The following is a 20,583-nucleotide window of genomic DNA, read 5'->3' as shown; positions in this document are numbered from 1 at the left end:
TCGGGTAATTTGATGCAATGTATGATTGAATGCAATGACCTTTGGCATGCTTATGAGCCATATAGCAAGCAAGTGCATGGAAAAAGAAACAATTCGGAATTGTAAATAGTACTGGATTTATTAAAATATCTTTGCACATGCAAAAATTGCACTTTTCTAACTTCTTCCATTTTAGGGTGAGTCTAGATACCAATGCCAATAACTGTCAATGTTTTACGACCTTCATGCACTAGTCCCAATAGTTTGGATTTCAAATTTTCAATCCATTTCGGTTTTCAACAAATCAAAAAAAAGTTATGGAGCGTGCCCTCAAATGGGTATGCTTTAGCACAACATTGGAGGCCCATTAACCCATGCATAATGATCTCATTTAGGTGTATCCTTGGATTGAGAAGAAGCTCGCCTAGTGTACTTTTGAACGATTACTTGGTTGCACATATGTACGGAATAAAATTTTGATGTTTTTGAATAAATTGCTATATCCTATAGTCTTCAGGATGCATGCTTCACCAGCAACATAGCACTTGTAATGCTTTAACAGTCTTGTTCCCAATCGTTATTCCATAATTTTTTGCTATATGTTCAAGTTTGGAATGCGTATTACAACTTGAATACAAAGTTTACCGAATTCTGTTGAGCAATGCATAAGTTATGGATCATGCAAGATACCTATATATAGGAAAGTCTGTGGACCTCACAAAAAATTGCCACACCCAAGCAAACAATGAACCAAGACTAAGAGGGGATATTTAATTCAACTTCACAAAAAATTCACTTAGTTTATAAGTAAAGAGGGGGCTTTTTATTAGGGAAACTATATTAAATGTTGGGTTTTTAAAATATCCCTTGAATGCACGTGATACATAAGGTCTCTTCGTAGTGAACCACTCAAGCTTCAACCATTCATTGCCACGTGGTATGGACCAATTTATGATGATAACTCGAGGCTCATTGGTCCTGAGGGATTGGACACAAATGTTCCATATGTTAGCATGGATCAACCTTAACACTCTGTCCATGCACATTTGTTGGTAAGTCCTCCGCACGAGGCAGTTCCATCTACATTAGCACAGTCTGAATGCAGTGATGTTTATCCATCACTTTCATGCATGGATCCGACTCTATCTACTATCCTACCATATGTAGAAACACAACAGGAGTTCAGCTACGATCATGTAGTTATTCAGCAGGTAAGCAAACAATTGTCAAGATGAATGGATGATGCAACCACTTGCAAATGCAAAGACATTTGCAAACTCTCTGTGTGTGTGCGAGAGAGAGAGAGAGAGCTTTTAAAATAATGTGTGTGTGTGTGTGGGTGTGGGTGTGTGAGGAGAGAACCTAAATAGAAGGGGGCCACTTGGCAAGTTTTGTGGGACACTTTTTTGGCCTGCACTCAATGGGTAGGCCTTAGTAATCGTTTGGCCTTCAAAGAGAAAAATCAAGTATTTAGTTATTTTTATGTTCTTATTCTTTTGGCATGCATTGATTAGAGGAGCATGTCAGTATCCCATGAAATTCACCACCTTTTTCTATGTCTCTTCTCTTCTTCTTCTTCTTTATCCCTTCACATCCTCCACTTTTTTCTCCCCCCCTTTTTCTCTCTCTCTTTCTTCTTCTCCTTGTCTCTCTCTCTCTCTCTCTCTCAATTTGCAATTCACCCCCTTTTTTGCTCATCATCTAGGGCAGGCCACATGAATGAAATTCATCTTGTTACAAAAGTCTTAGTATAGCGCTACTTGAAAGAGAGTGCTAAAAAGGTATAATCACCCATAATTATGGACATTTGAAACATAATTTCAGACACTACATATATAGATTCCTCCCGTGAAGGCGGGAGAAACTTCTTCCCTCTATACATCCATGTTGTAACCAAGGATACGGCAGAAGACAAGGCTTTCCTAAACGTTTTCATTTAAAGGGCTCCCTTACATCTATAGAAGAACCCTGCTCGCAGTCACACTGATTACATGAGTTATTCTTGCGAGGAGCGTCCTCCACGACACCCCTCAATCAAGACTTGTGTATGCGTTTCCAGTCGGGCTTTTTCATAGTATAACAACACATCAGTTAGGCGCTGTACATTGTATGTAGACATTAATGCAAAGTGAAGCGAACACTCCAAGACCCTTCCTGAACGTTCCTGAAAGCACAGCAGCCACACGTTAGCAACAAAAACTATTAGCAACCACCCATTGCAACAAAGCTAGACCCTCTACCAGAGCACAGAAACTCCGGGGCTATTAGGCATTCAGTAATTAGAATGTTATTGTCGACAACCGTGGATCACGCCCCTCAGCCCGCACACATGCTTCTGCTATAATCAGCCGAAATTTACAGTGTCATGCGCACATCAATTAACAACCCAACGACCTACGGCAACCTTCAGTGTCATGCGCATATCAATTAGCAACCCACGGCAACTACCTCGGAGAACAGAAGCAAAACACGCAAGAGAATTTTGGAGTGCTTAAACTTGGCAGTATGATTCATAATGATTTTTTACAAGTTGTTCAGAAAAACAACGAAAAGATAACAATTACTTTAAGGCAAACTTACAATCAAACATTTTATGAAGAAACGACGATTAGCGGTGATACTTCGCGCAAAAGCATCCGGCTTGGTGAATTGCGAAGCATCTCAACGGAATAAACGTACTTGATCGTAGAGCGCGTCTTTGTCATAGACCTTCAATGGAGCTAATCTTCAAGCTTCTGAGACCGTAACTTGGCGGTGCTCTCTTGCAAAACCCTGTCGAAGGCTCGAGTTTGCCGGTCATTTCTGTACCGCAGATAGACCACAAAAAATTCTTTGTTTGCCTTCTCCAATTCCTTCCACACTGCACAAAGGCACATTCTAACTATGAGCGACAGAGGTCAACACACAATTTTCTCGGATTTAACAGAAAGGGATGATGAGAAACCTTAGTAAAGATACAGGTACATCGGAGTTTAGAAAGCCGGCTACTTTGGGACTACACAAGCTCCACATTCCCAGCCGCGATGCAAAAAAGCTGCATACTAATGCGGAACTAAAAAAGTCATGTGAACGAACCTGTCATAGTAACTATAGGCTTCACATGAGCATACTTGGCGAGTGCTTTGACACATTCATCTTTATCCATGTAGAATAGAAGGCATCGCTCGATCAGGTGTTGTACCTGCACAACCACAAAAGTGGGCTTCCCAGTCACGCATCTGAGATTTAGCAGAGGCAGTTGCCTCAACAATTCAATCTACAGTCACAGAAGAGAGGGAATTGTAGATAGCAACACACACACACATCCTCTCTCTGATCTCTCTCTCAACCCCCCCGCCCCCCTGGGCTGCCATCTATTTCCCTCTCACTCTGTGGGCTAGTTGCCGTCACAGTTTCTCCACGCAACACGCATTCATGATCGAAAGAAGCTGTAGCACATGACGGCCCACGGGGAGCAACCGCTAAGACACGACTAGCCGGATAAGAGAGAATGCATTCTATAGCCACACAACTGGACGCAGAGCTGCAGAGCACCCGATCACCCAAAGAAAACAAAAGCCCCGCCGGCCACAGATGCCCTCTCCAATACACGAAACCGAAAGTCGAAGTTGATAAAACCAGGTCTGGAAACGAACAAGGAGAGAGAAAGCACTCACGAGCTGGATGTACGAGTGCGAAACCTGTTGATGGGGGAGGGAGGGCGAGGAGGGGGGAATGTGGTGAGGTGCAGGGGGGATTCTCATGGTGCAGGGGGGATTCCCTGAGCTATGGCGTAGGGAGGCTTGGGCGATCTTATGAGGAAGAGAAGAGATGGTGTCCACGTCAGTATGTTTAGATTGGCGTTTTTGCCGTCCACGTAGGCAATCCGAGTCCAATTTTCCCAGGTGGCTGCCGCGTGTGCCCCGCCTGATCTCCACGTGGTCGCCTCACAGCCGGCCACGCTTCCCCCAATCGACCCGTCCACGTAGCCCCCGCACGATCTTTGCCCCTAGGCCCTTTTACGCTTTAATAGGACCCCTTCCTTTTCTTCCTCCGTACTCACACTAGTTCTATTGAGCTTCCACAAGGAGCCACTACTTCTCTAACTCTAATCAAATTCTTCTCTTTCTCATCTTGACCAACGTTTCTCCCGCTCTTGGTTGGTTACATGGGTGACTCTTGATGTTGAGTGTGCTGAGTTCAATCCCCAGCATCAACATCTAATGACCTAGTGAGGACCCTACCTTGTGGCTTGACTTTACACCAATTCTTCTTTTTGTTCTTCTCTACTTTCTCTTTTACTCTTCTCAGTGTCCTGCCACAAATCCCATCTCCACTCACACTAGTCCTAGAGCCTCCCAAGAGGACCACTCCTTTGTATCTACTTCCTCTATACTCCTCCTAATGTCCCACCTACAACTCCCATCCCCACTGAGTGTAATGCTAGCTCCTAGGAGGAACCATTCATTTGTGTGTCCTCTCAGTGTGTCACCCAGAACTCCCATCTCTACTCACTAGTTTAAGCCCTGAAGAGGAACCATTCATTTGTGTGTCCTCTCAGTGTGTCACCCAGAACTCCCATCTCTACTCACTAGTTTTAGCCCTAAAGAAGAACCGTTCCTTTGTGTTTATCAAACATCAAACTACTCCCACATTAACCCCTCTCACCTTTACAAATTAGTTAATACCTTACGATTCCTACTCTCTCAAAAGAGTTGACTTCCACGTATGTCCCCCCTTTGAATGTAAAATTGAAAATCGAATTCCTATTGGTCTGCCTACTTGCAAGAAATATTATGGTAAGGCAAGGCAAGCAATGTCCTACTGTGACCAAATATTAAGCCCCCCCCTCCCCCACCGCACGCAACAGAATTTGCGCCCGTGGCTCTAGTCCCTACAGAGCACCCCTCGTTCCTTACTCCTTCCTCTCCTTAGCTCTCATGCTCTCCCTTCCTCTCCTCAGCCCTCCTACATTCCATTTAGCCCTCTCGCTCTCTCCCTTATTCCTTGTCTACTCTCCTCCTCTCCATGCGAACCCCCCCCTCTTCCACTTGCTCTTTTGCCCTTCAGGGTCATACTGGCTTTAGCACACTTCTGTTGCACTACACTTCCCCACCTCAACCTACGTTACTAGAGGGGATGCTTGGGAGAATCACATAAGGATAGTGGGTGGGGACAACGCTTGCCTATAGCAAGGAGAGATACATAGGAGCCAATGCTAGTGACATCAGCAGTGTTCAGGCGTCCATGAGTGGGATGAGGTGCTTGGAAGGTTTGAGGCTGGCGAAGGCTTGAGCCACCAAGAAGTCAAAATTCCTCTAGTCTCTCTCGCTCTAAGTCTGTTTTACCAAGGTTAGACATGTTAGGTTAGGTCACATTAAACTAAACTATGTTAGGTTAAATTAGATTAAACTAGATTCGGACAAGCTAAACTATACTAGGTTAGGTTAGCTTTAATCAAGCATTTGGATTAGGTTAATAATGCAGTACAGAAGTTATAACTTTTCAAATCCAATGCAATTTAGTGTTTTGGCATATGAATTTTGTTTACAAAAAATAAAAAATATCGGTGTTGGAATCATGTTGATATCATTAGTAGTACAAAAGTTATGATTTTGTAAGGGAATGCTACCAATCATGATTGAACAACTCCATCATGCCCCTATAGCATGACAAAGTAAGGGTACGCGCAAAGTTCTCCACACCACATTAAGCTTAAATCTTGGTTAAATGGGCCCGTACATCTATCAGCTGTACCATTTATTGCAATCATGACCTACCAACTCTAACAAGCCTCTATAGCATGACAAACTAAGGGTATGTACAAAGTCATCCACTTCACATTAAGGTTCAATGGACCCACACATCTATCATGAGAGGAAGCATATCATGCTCCACATCACATTAAGGTTCAATGGATCCACGCATCTATGAAGAGAGGAAGTTGTAGCAATTGGGGTACTTAAGTTGAGCCTTTGAACTAAAATAAGAGTTAGAGCTTCACAAAAAATTGGAATATACAATTAGTGAGTCTCAAGGGCACACTCTCCAAGTCTTGATGGAGAACTCGAGTTCAAGTCTTGGGGCTTCATTCTCAGAGAGAAGCAAGGATCCAAGAAAGAAATCACCAATATGTCTTCAAATCTCCAAGGCAAGTTCACTTGAAGTTTAGTTTTGCATTCCCCTTGTCAAAGGATGGGCATTCTTCTCCTATTTCTAAAGTCATCTTTCTCATCATCAAAGTCAATGTTCTCTTGTGCTTTCTACCAATTGGGGAGTCATGCCTTCAATTGGCCTAGCAAGAGGTTAGCCACTAGTTACATTTGGTGGAGAGTCAACCCACACTAGAGTGGAAGGGACCAGCAGCAGAGCACTAAGGGAGCTTTGCTTGAAGAGGCAATCGTAATAATCCTAGAGATGAATAGGTTTTGGAAAAGCATAGCTTTTATTTAACCCGTGATGTATAACGCACGTGTTTGTTTGACGGGATGAAATAGTTCTTAGATTGTTCCTTCTGAGAGATCGAACCGTCCATATTGCTGAACGATTGACGGGAATAACAGAGGACGCGTTGAGGCCCTCAACAACATTCACCCCAAAATTTTATCATCTGCCTATCCATTCTGGATACAATGAATTCACAGGGCGCGACGACGATCATCGATGGTGATTGTTAAGCCCCTGAGCATTAGATAAGGTGGGTCTCGCATGGTGGAGCTGCAAACCATGGAAAAAAGACAGCGAACGCATGAAGCGCAAATTGCTATCTAGATTCGTGAGTGAAAAGTTTGAGGGAGTAGAATGAACGCATGAAGCGCAAATAGCTATCCAGGTTCTTGAAAGACAAGTTAGGCGCATAGGGGCAAGTGGCTTCTCAATAGTCGAGTTGAAGGCGAAAGAATGAACTGCAAGCGAGAGTACACTGCAGCTCACATTACGTAAACTACAGCAACTCCGCAACTCCCTCTTTGTCTCCATTCATAAAGAATCCTCAGCTTTAGGGTGGCGCCTGAACCTGGACTAGGGCGTTATGGGAATTGTCGGTAGAGTCGGCTCATCACGCTCCGGTGTTGCTATGAGAAACAAAAATGTTTTACGCAAGGCAGGATGCCCGGGCGTGGAAATTCATCCATTCAATCACACATGTCCGGTTTACTGTTGAAGACGCGAAGAGCCGAGTCTCGAATACACGCAAGATTTCTTCTTTTTTTTCCGTTTTAGAAAAAGCCGTTGATATTATAATATAACAAGATGAATGTCGTTCATTACGTCTCATGAATAATTGGGTGTAGGGAAAGGATGTTTGTAAGAAAGCCAATAATACCATTCTCCATAGAAGATAAAACCACTAGTGTCATACAACGTGATGAGGTAGATGTATGTCTCACTACACAAATGAAAAGTGTCAAGAAATTAAATCACTTAAGTTAGCTGTAAGTGTCATCTAGTCAAGTTCAACTAAATTACTGACTACACACAGGAATTCGACAAAGCATATTGGCAATTCGATATCCAAACTAACAACATAATGTGTACGACAACAAAACTTTGTTCAAATAATATAAGCCATAACTACTACAGTTGGAAACATTCTAGCGCACTGTGAAAAGCTCTTCCCTGATAAAAGAAGCTTATCGTCAATTGTATAAATTTCTTATAAGCTTATCCTCAAGTTGATGAATTGGGGAGAGAGAGAGAGAGAGAGAGAGAGAGGAGTGCACACGATATAACTACTTGTACACTATGTTCTATTGAACATAAACATGAATATATACATGAGAACCCCTTAGGGTTAGCGTTAGTGTTTTTCCCTAATGCCCTATCTAGATGGTGTAATTTACACCATCCTTCACACCCCCTCTTAAATTGCACTAGGTAAGTAGAGGGTGCATGTACAAGACCTTTTATGGATTTTGTTTGGTGCATATGATAGCATCCCACAACAAGACAAAGCACCCATAGACGCGCACATAGACGCGTTTAGTGAACTAAATAAAAAACTTACGGGCGTATCTATTTGCGCGTCTATTTTCACGTATGGAGACCCGCGTCTACCAGTGCGTCTATATAACAGATACACGCATGTATAGACGCACATTTAGGCGCTTAAATAGATGCCTTTATAAACGCATTTATAGACGCAAAAATAGACGCTTGTCGAACAGACAGATGCGTATATAGACGCGTTTATAGACGCACTGATAGACACGCTTTATTATTATTTTTTTAAAATTTACAGAATGCATTTTAATTACAATTCCAAATAAAACATTACAACTCCAAAACGCAATAAAATTGAAAGCTCAAGAAGTACTTGTATATACATATAGCACGAAGCTATGCCACGTCATGTGGCTTCAAGTACAAAAAATAAGGAAGTCATGTGGCTTCAAGTACAAAAAATAAGAGGAGTGTATATACAAGAGGCACAAAGCCAAGCCAGTGGCTTTAAGTACAAAAAAGAGTAGCTAGCACTACTTCTATGACTAATCTATGTTCTCCAGGTCCTCGCTCTCTTCCACGCTCCCTTCTGCGCTTCCTTCTGTGCCTCCTTCCTCGTCTTCCTCATCGTCTTGTGCACGGGCCTGTAAACAAGGGACAACATATATCAATGTATGAAAAATGAAATCTTTACTTATAATTTTGGCATTATTTAATTACTTTCAAATACCTCGGGGGCTGCTCCAGTAGCTCGGGTATACTGCTCCTCAGTAATCAACCCGTCATCATAGAAGTGCCTCCATGTATCTCCTCTGCGATGGTGACAGTGGTAGGCTGTCTCCACAGGAGTAGGGTATCTGCCCACGATCTCAAGCTGCAAGACGACACAATTTGCGGAGGGATTAGTACAAAGAAACAACCTCCTAATAAACTACATAAGCAATATAATTTGAGATCAATACTTACAAATTGGGCCTCCCATGATTCAACACCGCCTGCTCCAAAATGCACGCTTCCATATTCCTCCATCTTGATCCTTCGTGCCTCCACGTGTTGCAGACTGGGGTCCTTCCTCGCTGACTTCATTGCTTTCTTCCACTCACGCTTGTGAGCGGTGTGGGGCGGGCCCCTTGGTGGTTGACCTCCCTCAAGCCTGGCAAGCTCCGCTAGTGCCTGCCTCTTAAGTGAAGATCTTTTATTGCTAAGTATCGTAACAATCTTTGACTTGGCCCATTTATCTGTGAACTGGCGATTGGGGGGGTTAGGATACCTAGAGCGAACAGCAGCGAGGGTCGCATCAGCCAACCTCTTTGGCTGGTCTTTGAAGTGGATAAAGCAATCTCTGTAATTGTTAGCAATTATAGAGCGCATGAAGGCCATGATGTCCTTCCCCCGCGCATCCATCAAGATGCCTCCTGTCTGAGTGATGTCATAGAATATCGTACCATCACCCGGAGGCATGTCTAAATCATCTGAATCATCATCGTCCCCACTGCTACCCCTCCCAAAGCACTGTGCCATGCATCCCCCACTGCTCTCCCTGCTACTATGCCTGCTACCGTATCGTGTCGAGCTCATACGCTGGCCACTCGTAGCTTGAGACTGCATGGGATTGCGCACCACTCGTAGCTGGAGAACCGAGTCTCGACTGCATAGGAGTACGTCGACGACTCTGCGAGACAGAAGGACCTTCTGACGGCATGGGGGACGGGACATAAGACGGCATGGCAGAAGGGGCATAAGATGGCATGGGGGAAGGGGCATAAGACGGATGTGCTGACTCCGCTGGGGTGATCTCAGCAGGTGTGGGGTGGTTTGGAGTCTGTAGTGCCGACTCCTAGGGAGTGTTTAGAGTACCCGTCATATACCCGTATAACTCTGCAGGACTAGGAGGGTGCCCTAAAAGGTTATATAAGTCCTTCCAAATAGAATGCCAGGGATCAGGTGAGCTGGAAGCACTTCCTGGCCACATGTTGAACTAGAAAAAAGAAAAAAAATCTATTATGGATGAGCTGTGAAGAAAGGGGAAAGGAAGAGAGAATCGGGTAACTATCGAAGCGCGTCTATAGACGTGTCTAATTAGCGCGTCTATTTTCACGTATAACAATGCGTCTATAGACGCGGCTGTCTGTGTCTGCAAAAAACCTAGAGAAAGTACAAATCCAAAGAGAGCAAACTTCCAAAAAAGATCAAGTGCAAAAAGACTTACCTTGAATAGAGGTATGGAAGGTTCTTCTCCTTTTTCAAAGTTGCAGCTTCTCCTCCTTGTTCGCCCTCCTCTCCTTTAAGCTTGGAAGTAAGTGTGGGTGCCTTCCTCTTGAGTGTAAGCTTGGAAGCAAGTGTAGGTGTCCTCCTCTTAAGCGTCGAAACTGTGGATCAACTAATAACGAAACAAGCAAGCCGCGCGAAGTATAAGTAGTGTGAGGAAAAGCAAAGCGAGTGCGCTAAAAGCAGGTTTAAAAGCCATGTCTATAGGCGCATCTAATAGCGCGTCTATAGGTGCGTCTCTATACACAGAGTAGACGCGGCTTTAAACACAGTTTTAGATGCGATTTTAGATGCGGTTTTAAACGCGGTTTTAGATGTGCACCACAAAACAAACAGACGCTCTTTTAGACACGCCTTTAGATGCGCCACAGAGTTTGAGGGGAAACATTTGAAGAAGAGCAAATTTTTTTGGGTTGTTTGTTTGTAGGATGTCTTCATCTTCAACAAGTAGCTCTAGTGAGGATGAATCCCTCCGTATCCACCATCGCGAAATGTGGTTGGAGCAAAAAATCAAATGTATGTGTGATCGATGTCGAGGAAACATGTATCGTGCATGTAGGATTACACTCAATCACATCTCAAAGAATGGAGAATGGGATGCGACCGTAAACATGGTAAGTGTTAAAGAGTTAATGGGTGTTCATATGTTTGAGGTATGATCCCGTTTTAATTTGATACAGGATGCAGTGCGACACCCGCATATGTTGCCCTATGCTCACCGTGAGGAGGCAAAGCATCGGCGATATGAGGTGGGATCTTCAGGAGGGACCGTTACGGATCCATGGAGTGATGGTGATAGTAGCCCTCCGCCATTACCTCATGAAGCCGTGGAGGAGGAGATGTTTGATGATATGGTGCAGGATTTATATGTCCATCAAGGGAGCAAGCTTCAAGGAAGAACCTAGGAGCTTGAGACTTGGATTGGGTATGGACGGTGTGAACCCATTTGGTCTCAAAAGCACCTCTTACAGTGTATGGCCAGTGATATTGGTGAATTATAATCTTCCACCCTCTTTGTGTTATGTTGTCCCTTCTAATTCCAGGGAAACATAAAGTCAAAAACCTTGATATTTATTTGGAGCCTTTGATTGACGAGCTAGAGATACTTTGGAGAGGTATCGAGGTGCATGATGTGAGCAGGCCTTCCTCGTCACGAGACTTCAACTGCAAAGCAGTCTTGATGTGGACGATGCATGACTTCCCAGGCTATGGCGAGTGTTCAGGTAAGCATTGCACTTCTAATTATGAATAGGCAAAGGATGTGGCACCCTGACCCACCTTCAACTCTTAATTGTGTCTATTGTTTAGGTCTCACTACATCGGGTTACCATGCATGTCCTGTTTGTGGTCCTTCGCTAGTTGCCTCACGGGCAGACGCATTGAATAAGGTCATCTATGAGAATCACCATCGATTTCTTCCACCTGATCATCCTAGATATGTTGCCCCTTGGAATGAAGTCCTCCCACAATCACTCACCGCGGGAGGGGAAGTAGCAAGCTAAGGGTGTCCACTTTTTGTTCACTCCCCAATCCTTAGCAGGTGGAAAAACAAGCTTTTTAGCACACAAAAATGCAAATCTCACCTACTTCCCTATGGATCTAGTCTTTGAAGTCTTCTGACACAACATCACACTTGCTATTGTGCACACAATCGTATAGTCTGATCGAAAATTCGATGCACACACAAAAAATTTCTTTGTGTCACACGGCATGGTTCCAGGGTGGTCACACGTTTGTCACGAACAGAGAGTGTCATATTAAATTCTAGATTTCTCACTCATTTTAGATTAAATGTTATTGAAACTTTGTAAGTGGTCTCTTTGCATTATGTAGAGCTTAACTTGATTTATTGGTAATTTTTGAATGATTTATCTAATTATAAATAATTATTTATAATAAGTAAAGTCATAAAATACATGCATTTTAGTAGCACACCACATTTTTTTAGTATTTTGAATAATTAAGCAAATCCAATTCGGTGGAAGGTTAGTAGGCACATAAGAGTGTGTGGTTGAATCATCAAATCCCAAATCCAACGGTTAGATTTAGGAAGATTGAAGTTTAATTTTTACTTTTACTCCTTAGAGGATCAACAAAGAATATTAAAAATAAATCTTGTAATTCTCAAACATAACCAAACATTTCAAAAATGTCAATATTTTTAGTCCTCTACATGATGAATAAGAGGAAAAAATTTTGGTTAAATTTGAGTAAGGGAAATGTACGATATGGCCTCCAACAATTAAATCTCCCTTTTGTGGGGGAAAAAGGGCCACCCAAGCCTAATACCAAGACAAGGTAGGCTTGGTATTAGGCTTGGTGAGGTAGGCTAGGAGCATCACTGACCCTAGTGGCAAGCCTTTGGAGTCTGCATGCTACCCATGTGGAAGGCTGAGTCATCAAAACCATGCCACATTGTTAGACCACGTGGTGCCATCTCATCAAGGAGATGTGACATCACTCCTTGCCATGTCACCTTACATTGCCACACGTGCTGCCACATGTGCCACCTCATCATTCCACATCATGAGCCATGTGATCACACAATGCCACCTTGGCATACCTCCTCAACCTTGCCACATCACCAATCCCTCCACCTCAATTTGCCATGTCAATCTACCACCTCATGAATGCCAACTCATCATGCCACATCACCTTTCAATGTCATGGAAGAGACTATATTACCACATCATGACCATGCAGGAAGAGACTATATTACCACATCATGACCATGCATGGTGCCACATCAGCCAGATGTATACACATGACGATGTGCGAGGCATACAATACCTCGATCGAGGTATATGACCTGGGTGAGGCATACAATACCTCCATCGAGGTATATGACCGAGGACACCTAGGGATACCTCGATCGAGGTTCATACATGCGTAATGCACTGAATACCTCGATCGAGGTATAAGGTCTGATCGAGGTATATGATCGGGGCTCTAGGCATAGCAGACCTCGATCGAGGTATTTGAAGGTACAAAACTTAGCCAATTAGTATCAATCTTAGCACCAAAACTTAGCCAATTAGTTTCAATCTTAGCACCTCTCCACCAATAATAATGAAGAGCAATCTAAGAGCAATCTAGTGGATGAGTTGAGGCTCTCTATAAGACACCACGTTTTGGTTCATTTCACCCATTCTTAGCCATTCTTGCCTCCTCATCACTTTGTCACACCTTCCATCCTACTTTCATTGAGAATGGGCTCTCAAAGCCGTAGAGCTAGTAGACGTGAAAGATGTAGGAACCCCCCCCAAATCTCATTGACGAGGAGCGCAAGCGAAAAGCTCGTGAGTGCAAGAGAGCCTCTAGAGCTCGAGCTCGCGTTGCCACCACTGATCCACCTCCAGCTGTACCTCTACATCCCACCTCCACCCCCACCCCCACCTCCATTGTCCCCCCATCCTCATCCGCTCCCCTACCTCTAGCCTCCACCCTTCCCCTAGCCACCTACATTTTGGCCTCCACCTCTACCTATTCCCCCTCCACCCTCCCCCTCCCCCTCCCCCTCCCCCTCCCCCCGCTCCGCTTGGCACCTCCCTTCCCCCGTCCACCCTACCATCTCCCATTGATCCCCTTGCCCCACCTTGCAGCAGCAGTGTTGCTTCACGACGTGACTTGCCGAAGTCCACTATCCGTCGTCGTACTAGCAAGATTGTGCAGTCTTTTTTTTGTGACCTCACGCTAGCTTCGCAGTCTTCTCTTCTCATGTCCCTGATTGATCACCCTGACTTGGTAGAGTGTAGGAGGCTTGCTGGTCTTGGTGCACGTAGAGATAGGGTTGTATCTAGCGAGGTCCTTAGCAGTGTTCGATGTTCCTATGCTTCTATTAAGCATAGGAACTCCAGTGATGCCTTAGCAGCACGTCGTGCTATTGTGGCTGCCTAGTAGACCTCATATGATAGGCCATGTGCGTACCGCTTCACGTCTTCTTCAGATTGCACCGTGCACATTGCGAGCAGGCATCATTAGGAGGCAGAGTCTAGAGGATAGTGAGACTGATGCTCTTTGGGCTTCGAGTGGTCGTACACCTCGCAACGATCGATTGTTGGATGATTCCACTAGGTCCTTCATACAATAGTTTTGGGAGGAGCATTGCAAAGCATCCCCGGTGTTCAAGAAGGCATTGCGGAAGAGGGTGTCACGCGGTGTGTACATTGAGCATGGTGCATGTTTTTTGGAGTGTACCCAGACTGAGTTGTACACTCAGTTTGTAGAGGCGCACCCGGAGTTCAAGATTGGGCAGAGGTCATTTGAGCGATGCAGGCCATGGTTTGTGCGATGCTCTCAGGAGCGTGACACATGCTGTTGTCGCTACCATGTGGATTTTGGATTGATGTATGACGTATTCCGTTCCCTTGATGGTCATAGGGGAGTGGTTCCTACTAGCCCTCGCGACTTCATTCATTCCATATTGTGTACACGAGATGGTGATGCTTTATTCCACTCCCTTGATTGTGTGGAAGGCACATGTACTTTGTGTGGTGACTTTGCTAGAGTGCCACGAGTTGCACTAGATACTTGTGATGTGCAGATGGTTCGTTGGCAGCAGTATGAGTACTGTACCTTGACATTAGATGGTGGTGCACAGTCGAGGAGGTTGCAGCTTGTGGGGAAGGAGACACCACGTGTTGTATTCACTGACAGTTTTTGAGGGAAGCTGTACCGCTACATACGCCACTCACACACTGCGAAATGGGAGGATCGTCAGTTTCGTGCATGTTTGAGGACATTTCCTATAGGGGTGGTTGTCTCAGTGGTGGACTTTGCGGAGAATTACACCTTTGCACCACAGCATGAGATCCAATCGGAGTATTATTTCTCCGAACAGGTGACGTGTGATTGAGTATTGATTTTTTCCCCATCTCATTATACTGAATTATTTCAATAGTCATATTTTTTTTCAATGCCATATTGCAGGTTGCTATATTTGTACACATTAGCTATCGTCATGCACAGGCTCATGTGGATGGCATTGATAGCACCATGGACTCACGCGTCATTGTGTGAGAGTATCACTTCTACATTAGTGATGATCGATCGCATGATGCCCATTTTGTGTAGCATTGCTTCACTTTGCATGATAGTTTCTTGAGGGATCATGGTGTCACATGGCAGCGGCGCTGGATCTGGTCAGACGGTTGCGGTGGTCAATTCAAATCCGCTAGACAGTTTTATTGGTTCTAGAGATGGCACCATGAGACAGGCATTTCGATTACATGCAGCTACTTCGAGACAGGGCACGGTAAGGGAGAGCACAATGGTGCAGGTGCTTGCGTGAAGCATGCTTTGCATCGATACCAGTTGCGTCACAGTGCTGATCGCTTCAAGGATGCACATGATGTGGTGCGGTGGTGCAGCCAGCACTTATCCACTAGTGCTACCTCCTCGTTTCAGTCGCGTGACGATAGGGTGGTGAGCCGGTATTTTTGGTGCGTGGACATTGGGAGTCTTGATCGGTCTAGGCCTTTTGATTGTCGTTCTGTGCCTGGCACTCTTGATTTCCATTCCATCAGGAGCGTAGGTGAGTCTCACCCCGCGATCTTTTCTCGACGGTTTGCATGTTTTTGCTCTGCATGCATTGATGATGATTGGGGAGGGTGCTCCATGATACCATGGGCCGATCCATGGGTACGGCGAGTGCTTTCTCCCTTCTAGCCTTGGGAGGAGGTACATGATGATCAGGATGCGGGATTCAGTTCCTCTAGAGATTATGACCAGCTTACAGATATTTTGCGTATTGGTGATATCTTCGCGGTTATTGTTTCGAAGGGCAATGAGGAGGGTGTGGATTATTACTTGTTGCGATGCTCTATGCTGAAGAGTGTGCTGAATGAGGATACAGTGGATGGGCATGGGATGCACTTCAATGCTCATAGCATGATCGTAGGTGGCCACTATTTTCAGCAGATACAGAGGCGTGGTCGCTATATTGAGTTCCAGGAGTACATGGCGGATCAGGAGGCATACATGTATTCTCATCTTGTTGTTGGGATCAAGATTACTTTGAGTCGTGTTCGCACTCGCAAGGCGACGTCCACTCCACGATGGCGCCTTGCAGTGGCGGATCACGAGAGCATACTTGCAACTATTGGCATGAGAGCTGATCCTGAGGAGTAGCACATTACATATCATATTTTTTGGGATCATCAGTTGATCAGATTGATTTTTACTGGGTATCACTAGTTGATTACACTTTTTTGTATTCGATATGTATAGGCTCACTGTGTGACCGTACCATTGTAATTTTCATGGACTCATATTTTGTATTTGACTATGATGGCTGTATACACGTTCATACACATCATTGTATTAGATTCTATCTTTTACATGATGTCCGATGTCTTCTCAATGGGATTTGTTGTGTTTGTGAAACAAAAAATTGTTTATTAGTAGTAATGTTGTAATTTGTTTTGTGCTTTAGGACATTTTAAAAACGTGACTAAGAAAATTCGCACACGTACTAATGAAATACGCGTGTGGACTTACTTGTTGGGGATGAAACTTCGCATGACTCTTAGGCCACCCTAGACATACATCCACGTGAGATTTGGTCTGAACTGATTTGGTATGCGCCACGTGGAAGGTACAATGCGTACATTTTTACAATCCCTACTAGCATGACTGCGTATGAGCTATGGCGCATGTACTAACGAAATATGCGTGTGGACTTATCTGTTGGGAATGAAACTTCGCACGACTCTTAGGCCACCCTAGACATACATCCACACAAGATTTGGTCTCCAACTTATTTGGTATGCGCCACGTGGAAGGTATAATGCGTACATTTTTACAATCCCTACTAGCACGACTACATGTGAAAAATGGCGCACGTACTAACCAAATATGCATGTGGACTTATCTGTTGGAGATTAAACTTTGCACGGCCCTTAGGCTACCATAGACGTACATCCACGCAAGATTTGGTGCCCAACTGATTTGGTATGCGCCACGTGGAAGGTATAATGCGTACATTTTTACAATCCCTACTAGCACGACTACGTATGAAAAATGGCACACATACTAATGAAATATGCACGTGGACTTATCTGTTGGGGATGAAACTTCACATGGCTCTTAGGCTACCCTGGACATACGTCCATGCAAGATTTGGTCTCCAACTGACTTGGTATGCGCCACGTGGAAGGATAGCTGCGTACATTTTTACAATCCCTACTAGCACGACTACGTATGAAAAATGGCGCACGTACTAATGAAATATGCACGGACTTATTTGTTGGGGACGAAACTTCACATGCCTCTTAGGCCACCCTAGACATACATCCACACAAGATTTGGTCTCCAACTTATTTGGTATGCGCCACGTGGAAGGTATAATGCGTACATTTTTACAATCCCTACTAGCACGAATACGTGTAAAAAATGGCGCACGTACTAACCAAATATGCATGTGGACTTATCTGTTGGAGATTAAACTTTGCACGGCTCTTAGGCTACCGTAGACATACATCCACGCAAGATTTGGTGCCCAACTGATTTGGTATGTGCCACGTGGAAGGACAGATGCGTACATTTTTACAATCCCTACTAGCACGACTACGTATGAAAAATGCCCTACATACTAATGAAATATGCACGTGGACTTATCTGTTGGGGATGAAACTTCACACGGCTCTTAGGCTACCCTAGACATACATCCACGCAAGATTTGGTCTTCAACTGATTTGGTATGTGCCACGTGGAAGGACAAATGCGTACATTTTTACAATCCCTACTAGCGCGACTAAACCCTAAACCCTAAACCCTGAACCCTAAATCCTAAACCCTATTGGGGATGAAACTTCACACGCCTCTTAGGCTGCCCTAGACGTACATCTACGCAAGATTTGGTCTCCAACTGATTTGGTTTGCGCCACGTAGAAGCAATCCCTACTAGCACGACTAAACCCTAAACCCTAAACCCTGAACCCTAAACCCTAAACCCTGTTGGGGATGAAACTTCACACGCCTCTTAGGCTACCCTAGACGTACATCCATGCAAGATTTGGTCTCCAACTGATTCGGTTTGCGCCACGTGGAAGGACAAATGCGTACATTTTTATAATCCCTACTAGCATGACTAAACCCTAAACCCTAAACCCTGAACCCTAAATCCTAAACCCTGTTGGGGACGAAACTTCACACGCCTCTTAGGCTACCCTAGACGTACATCCACGCAAGATTTGGTCTCCAACTGATTTGGTTTGCGCCACGTAGAAGCAATCCCTACTAGCACGACTAAACCCTAAACCCTAAACCCTAAACCCTAAATCCTAAACCTTGTTGGGGACGAAACTTCACACGCCTCTTAGGCTACCCTAGACGTACATCCACGCAAGATTTTGTCTCCAACTGATTTGGTTTGCGCCACATAGAAGCAATCCCTACTAGCACGACTAAACCCTAAACCCTAAACCCTAAACCCTAAACCCTGAACCCTAAATCCTAAACCCTGTTGGGGACAAAACTTCACACGCCTCTTAGGCTACCCTAGACGTACATCCACGCAAGATTTGGTCTCCAACTGATTTGGTTTGCGCCACGTAGAAGCAATCCCTACTAGCACGACTAAACCCTAAACCCTAAACCCTGAACCCTAAATCCTAAACCTTGTTGGGGATGAAACTTCACACGCCTCTTAGGCTACCCTAGACGTACATCCATGCAAGATTTGGTCTCCAACTTATCTGGTTTGCGCCACGTGGAAGGTATAATGCATACATTTTTGCAAGCACCTTTTCAATGCTTAATGTTTACAATTACGACACACGGCATTATTTTTAAAATACATTATGTATTAGATGTGTGAATTGAGATATTTGAAATTCAAAATCATACTCTTAATTTTAAATACGCACATGGGGATGAAACTTCGCACGGCTCTTAGGTTTAGTGTAATAATTGCAAGCATTGATATATATGAAATTCAATATGATATTCAAAATGATAAAGTTGGAACTTGAACACTTTTTCAATGCTTAATGTTTACAATAACTTCACATGGCATTCTTTTTTAAATCTACTATGTATTAGATGTGTGAATTGAGATATTCGAAATTCAAAATCATACTCCTAATTTTAAATGTTTATGTTACATTTAAACAAACTATAAACTGAGATAAACTGAGATAAACAAAGCGTGAAGAACATCATGAAAGTATGAATATGCTCATACATCATAAAAGTGGGAACAATATCATGAAAGTACCAAAATGAATCTGTACATCATCATCATCATGCTACAGAAGTGCATCCCTATACAAGAAACGTGTGAAGCCTAAACAATCAATCTGAATCCGAATCTGATAGCTCTACATATGATCCTCTAGTGGAACGCTGACGTGGCTCCTGTATGACCCGTTGCCCAACCGTCCGCTGTGTGCCCTCAGGCAAAGCCGGCTCAGATGGGCTAGCCTCATCACCTGCATGAGATGGGCCAGCCTCATTCTGATGAAGAGGAGGGCATGCTGCATGCACCACCACTGCCATCTCTACCTTCCTCACCTCCTCTATGTATGCGCGTCTCAGCTCCCATAGTCGTGCATCTGTGAATACTCGTGCCTCAAATCCAACGCGAGTATTGTCTCTACATGTAGAAGATGCTGGTCTCGGCCCTGCCCTAGCTGTTGCTCCACCCACTACTGCAATGATGTCTGTAGCTCTGCCTCTCGCTCAATCCGGCGTGCCTCCTCTGCTCGTGCCTTGTCACTTGGCATGAAATCACCATACGAAAAGCGTCGTGGAACGCATGCTACAACCACCGATGTATCAGCACCCTCCTGCATCAGCAACGCTCTCTGTGCCTCCTCCTTGTAGTGCTCTGTCAAGACTATGCAGGCAAATGGATCAACGGCCTGACGATGACCAGGATATAGATCATCCATACCTAGTCCTCTGTATGTCGCCACATCAATGTCAGCAAAGCATACAGGGCACACTGATCGCGCCACCATGTGGCGGGTCATGCAATGGAGATGTGCGATGTGGCCGCACCCTAGTCCAAACCACCCTACGGTGTTAAACTCCTCGTGGCAAAGGACGCAAGTGGCAGTAGGAAGCCTGGCTATGACTGCTGCGTCTATTATCAAAGCTAGAGATGGCGACGGTGAAGTGCGCTATTATTGCAATTTGTACTCCCACTGGATGCATGAGGTGTTTGAAGGGAGCCTTTACAAAGAGCAAGAAAAGAGGTGTAGAGCAATTATATGGCTTGAAATCTCATGATTGGCACAAGATGCTCCAAGTAAGTATTTTATGTGCATAATATCTTTTTCCTTCCAAATGTGTGAGTGAATAATTATAAGCAACTAATCAACCACCTTCTCGTGGGTTCAGTTCATACTACCTACTAGCATTTCACGTAGTGCATCGAAGGACGTGAAAGATTGTATTTACAAGATGGGCGAG

The 20,583-nt window shown here is 44.4% G+C and overlaps 1 protein-coding gene across 1 annotated transcript; it reads right to left on the bottom strand.

Moving 5' to 3' along the window:
- Positions 1-1,769: 1,769 nt before the first annotated feature.
- On the bottom strand, positions 1,770-3,758 carry LOC147897129 (uncharacterized). The gene is made up of 4 exons (XM_087381456.1): positions 3,636-3,758; positions 3,055-3,160; positions 2,659-2,839; positions 1,770-2,143 (listed from the first exon to the last, which is right to left on the bottom strand). The coding sequence occupies exons 1-3, from the start codon at positions 3,720-3,722 to the stop codon at positions 2,700-2,702; spliced, it is 333 nt and encodes a 110-aa protein (XP_087237582.1). The 5' UTR covers positions 3,723-3,758; the 3' UTR covers positions 1,770-2,143; positions 2,659-2,699.
- Positions 3,759-20,583: the final 16,825 nt, after the last annotated feature.

This window comes from Dipteris shenzhenensis, chromosome 11 (genome assembly GCF_047967505.1).
Source record: "Dipteris shenzhenensis isolate YYH24624 ecotype China chromosome 11, Dip_SZ_1.0, whole genome shotgun sequence".
Lineage (NCBI taxonomy): Eukaryota > Viridiplantae > Streptophyta > Polypodiopsida > Gleicheniales > Dipteridaceae > Dipteris > Dipteris shenzhenensis.
The sequence above is the reverse complement of the archived record's forward strand: the minus strand, read 5'-3'. Positions and strand labels throughout refer to the sequence as shown.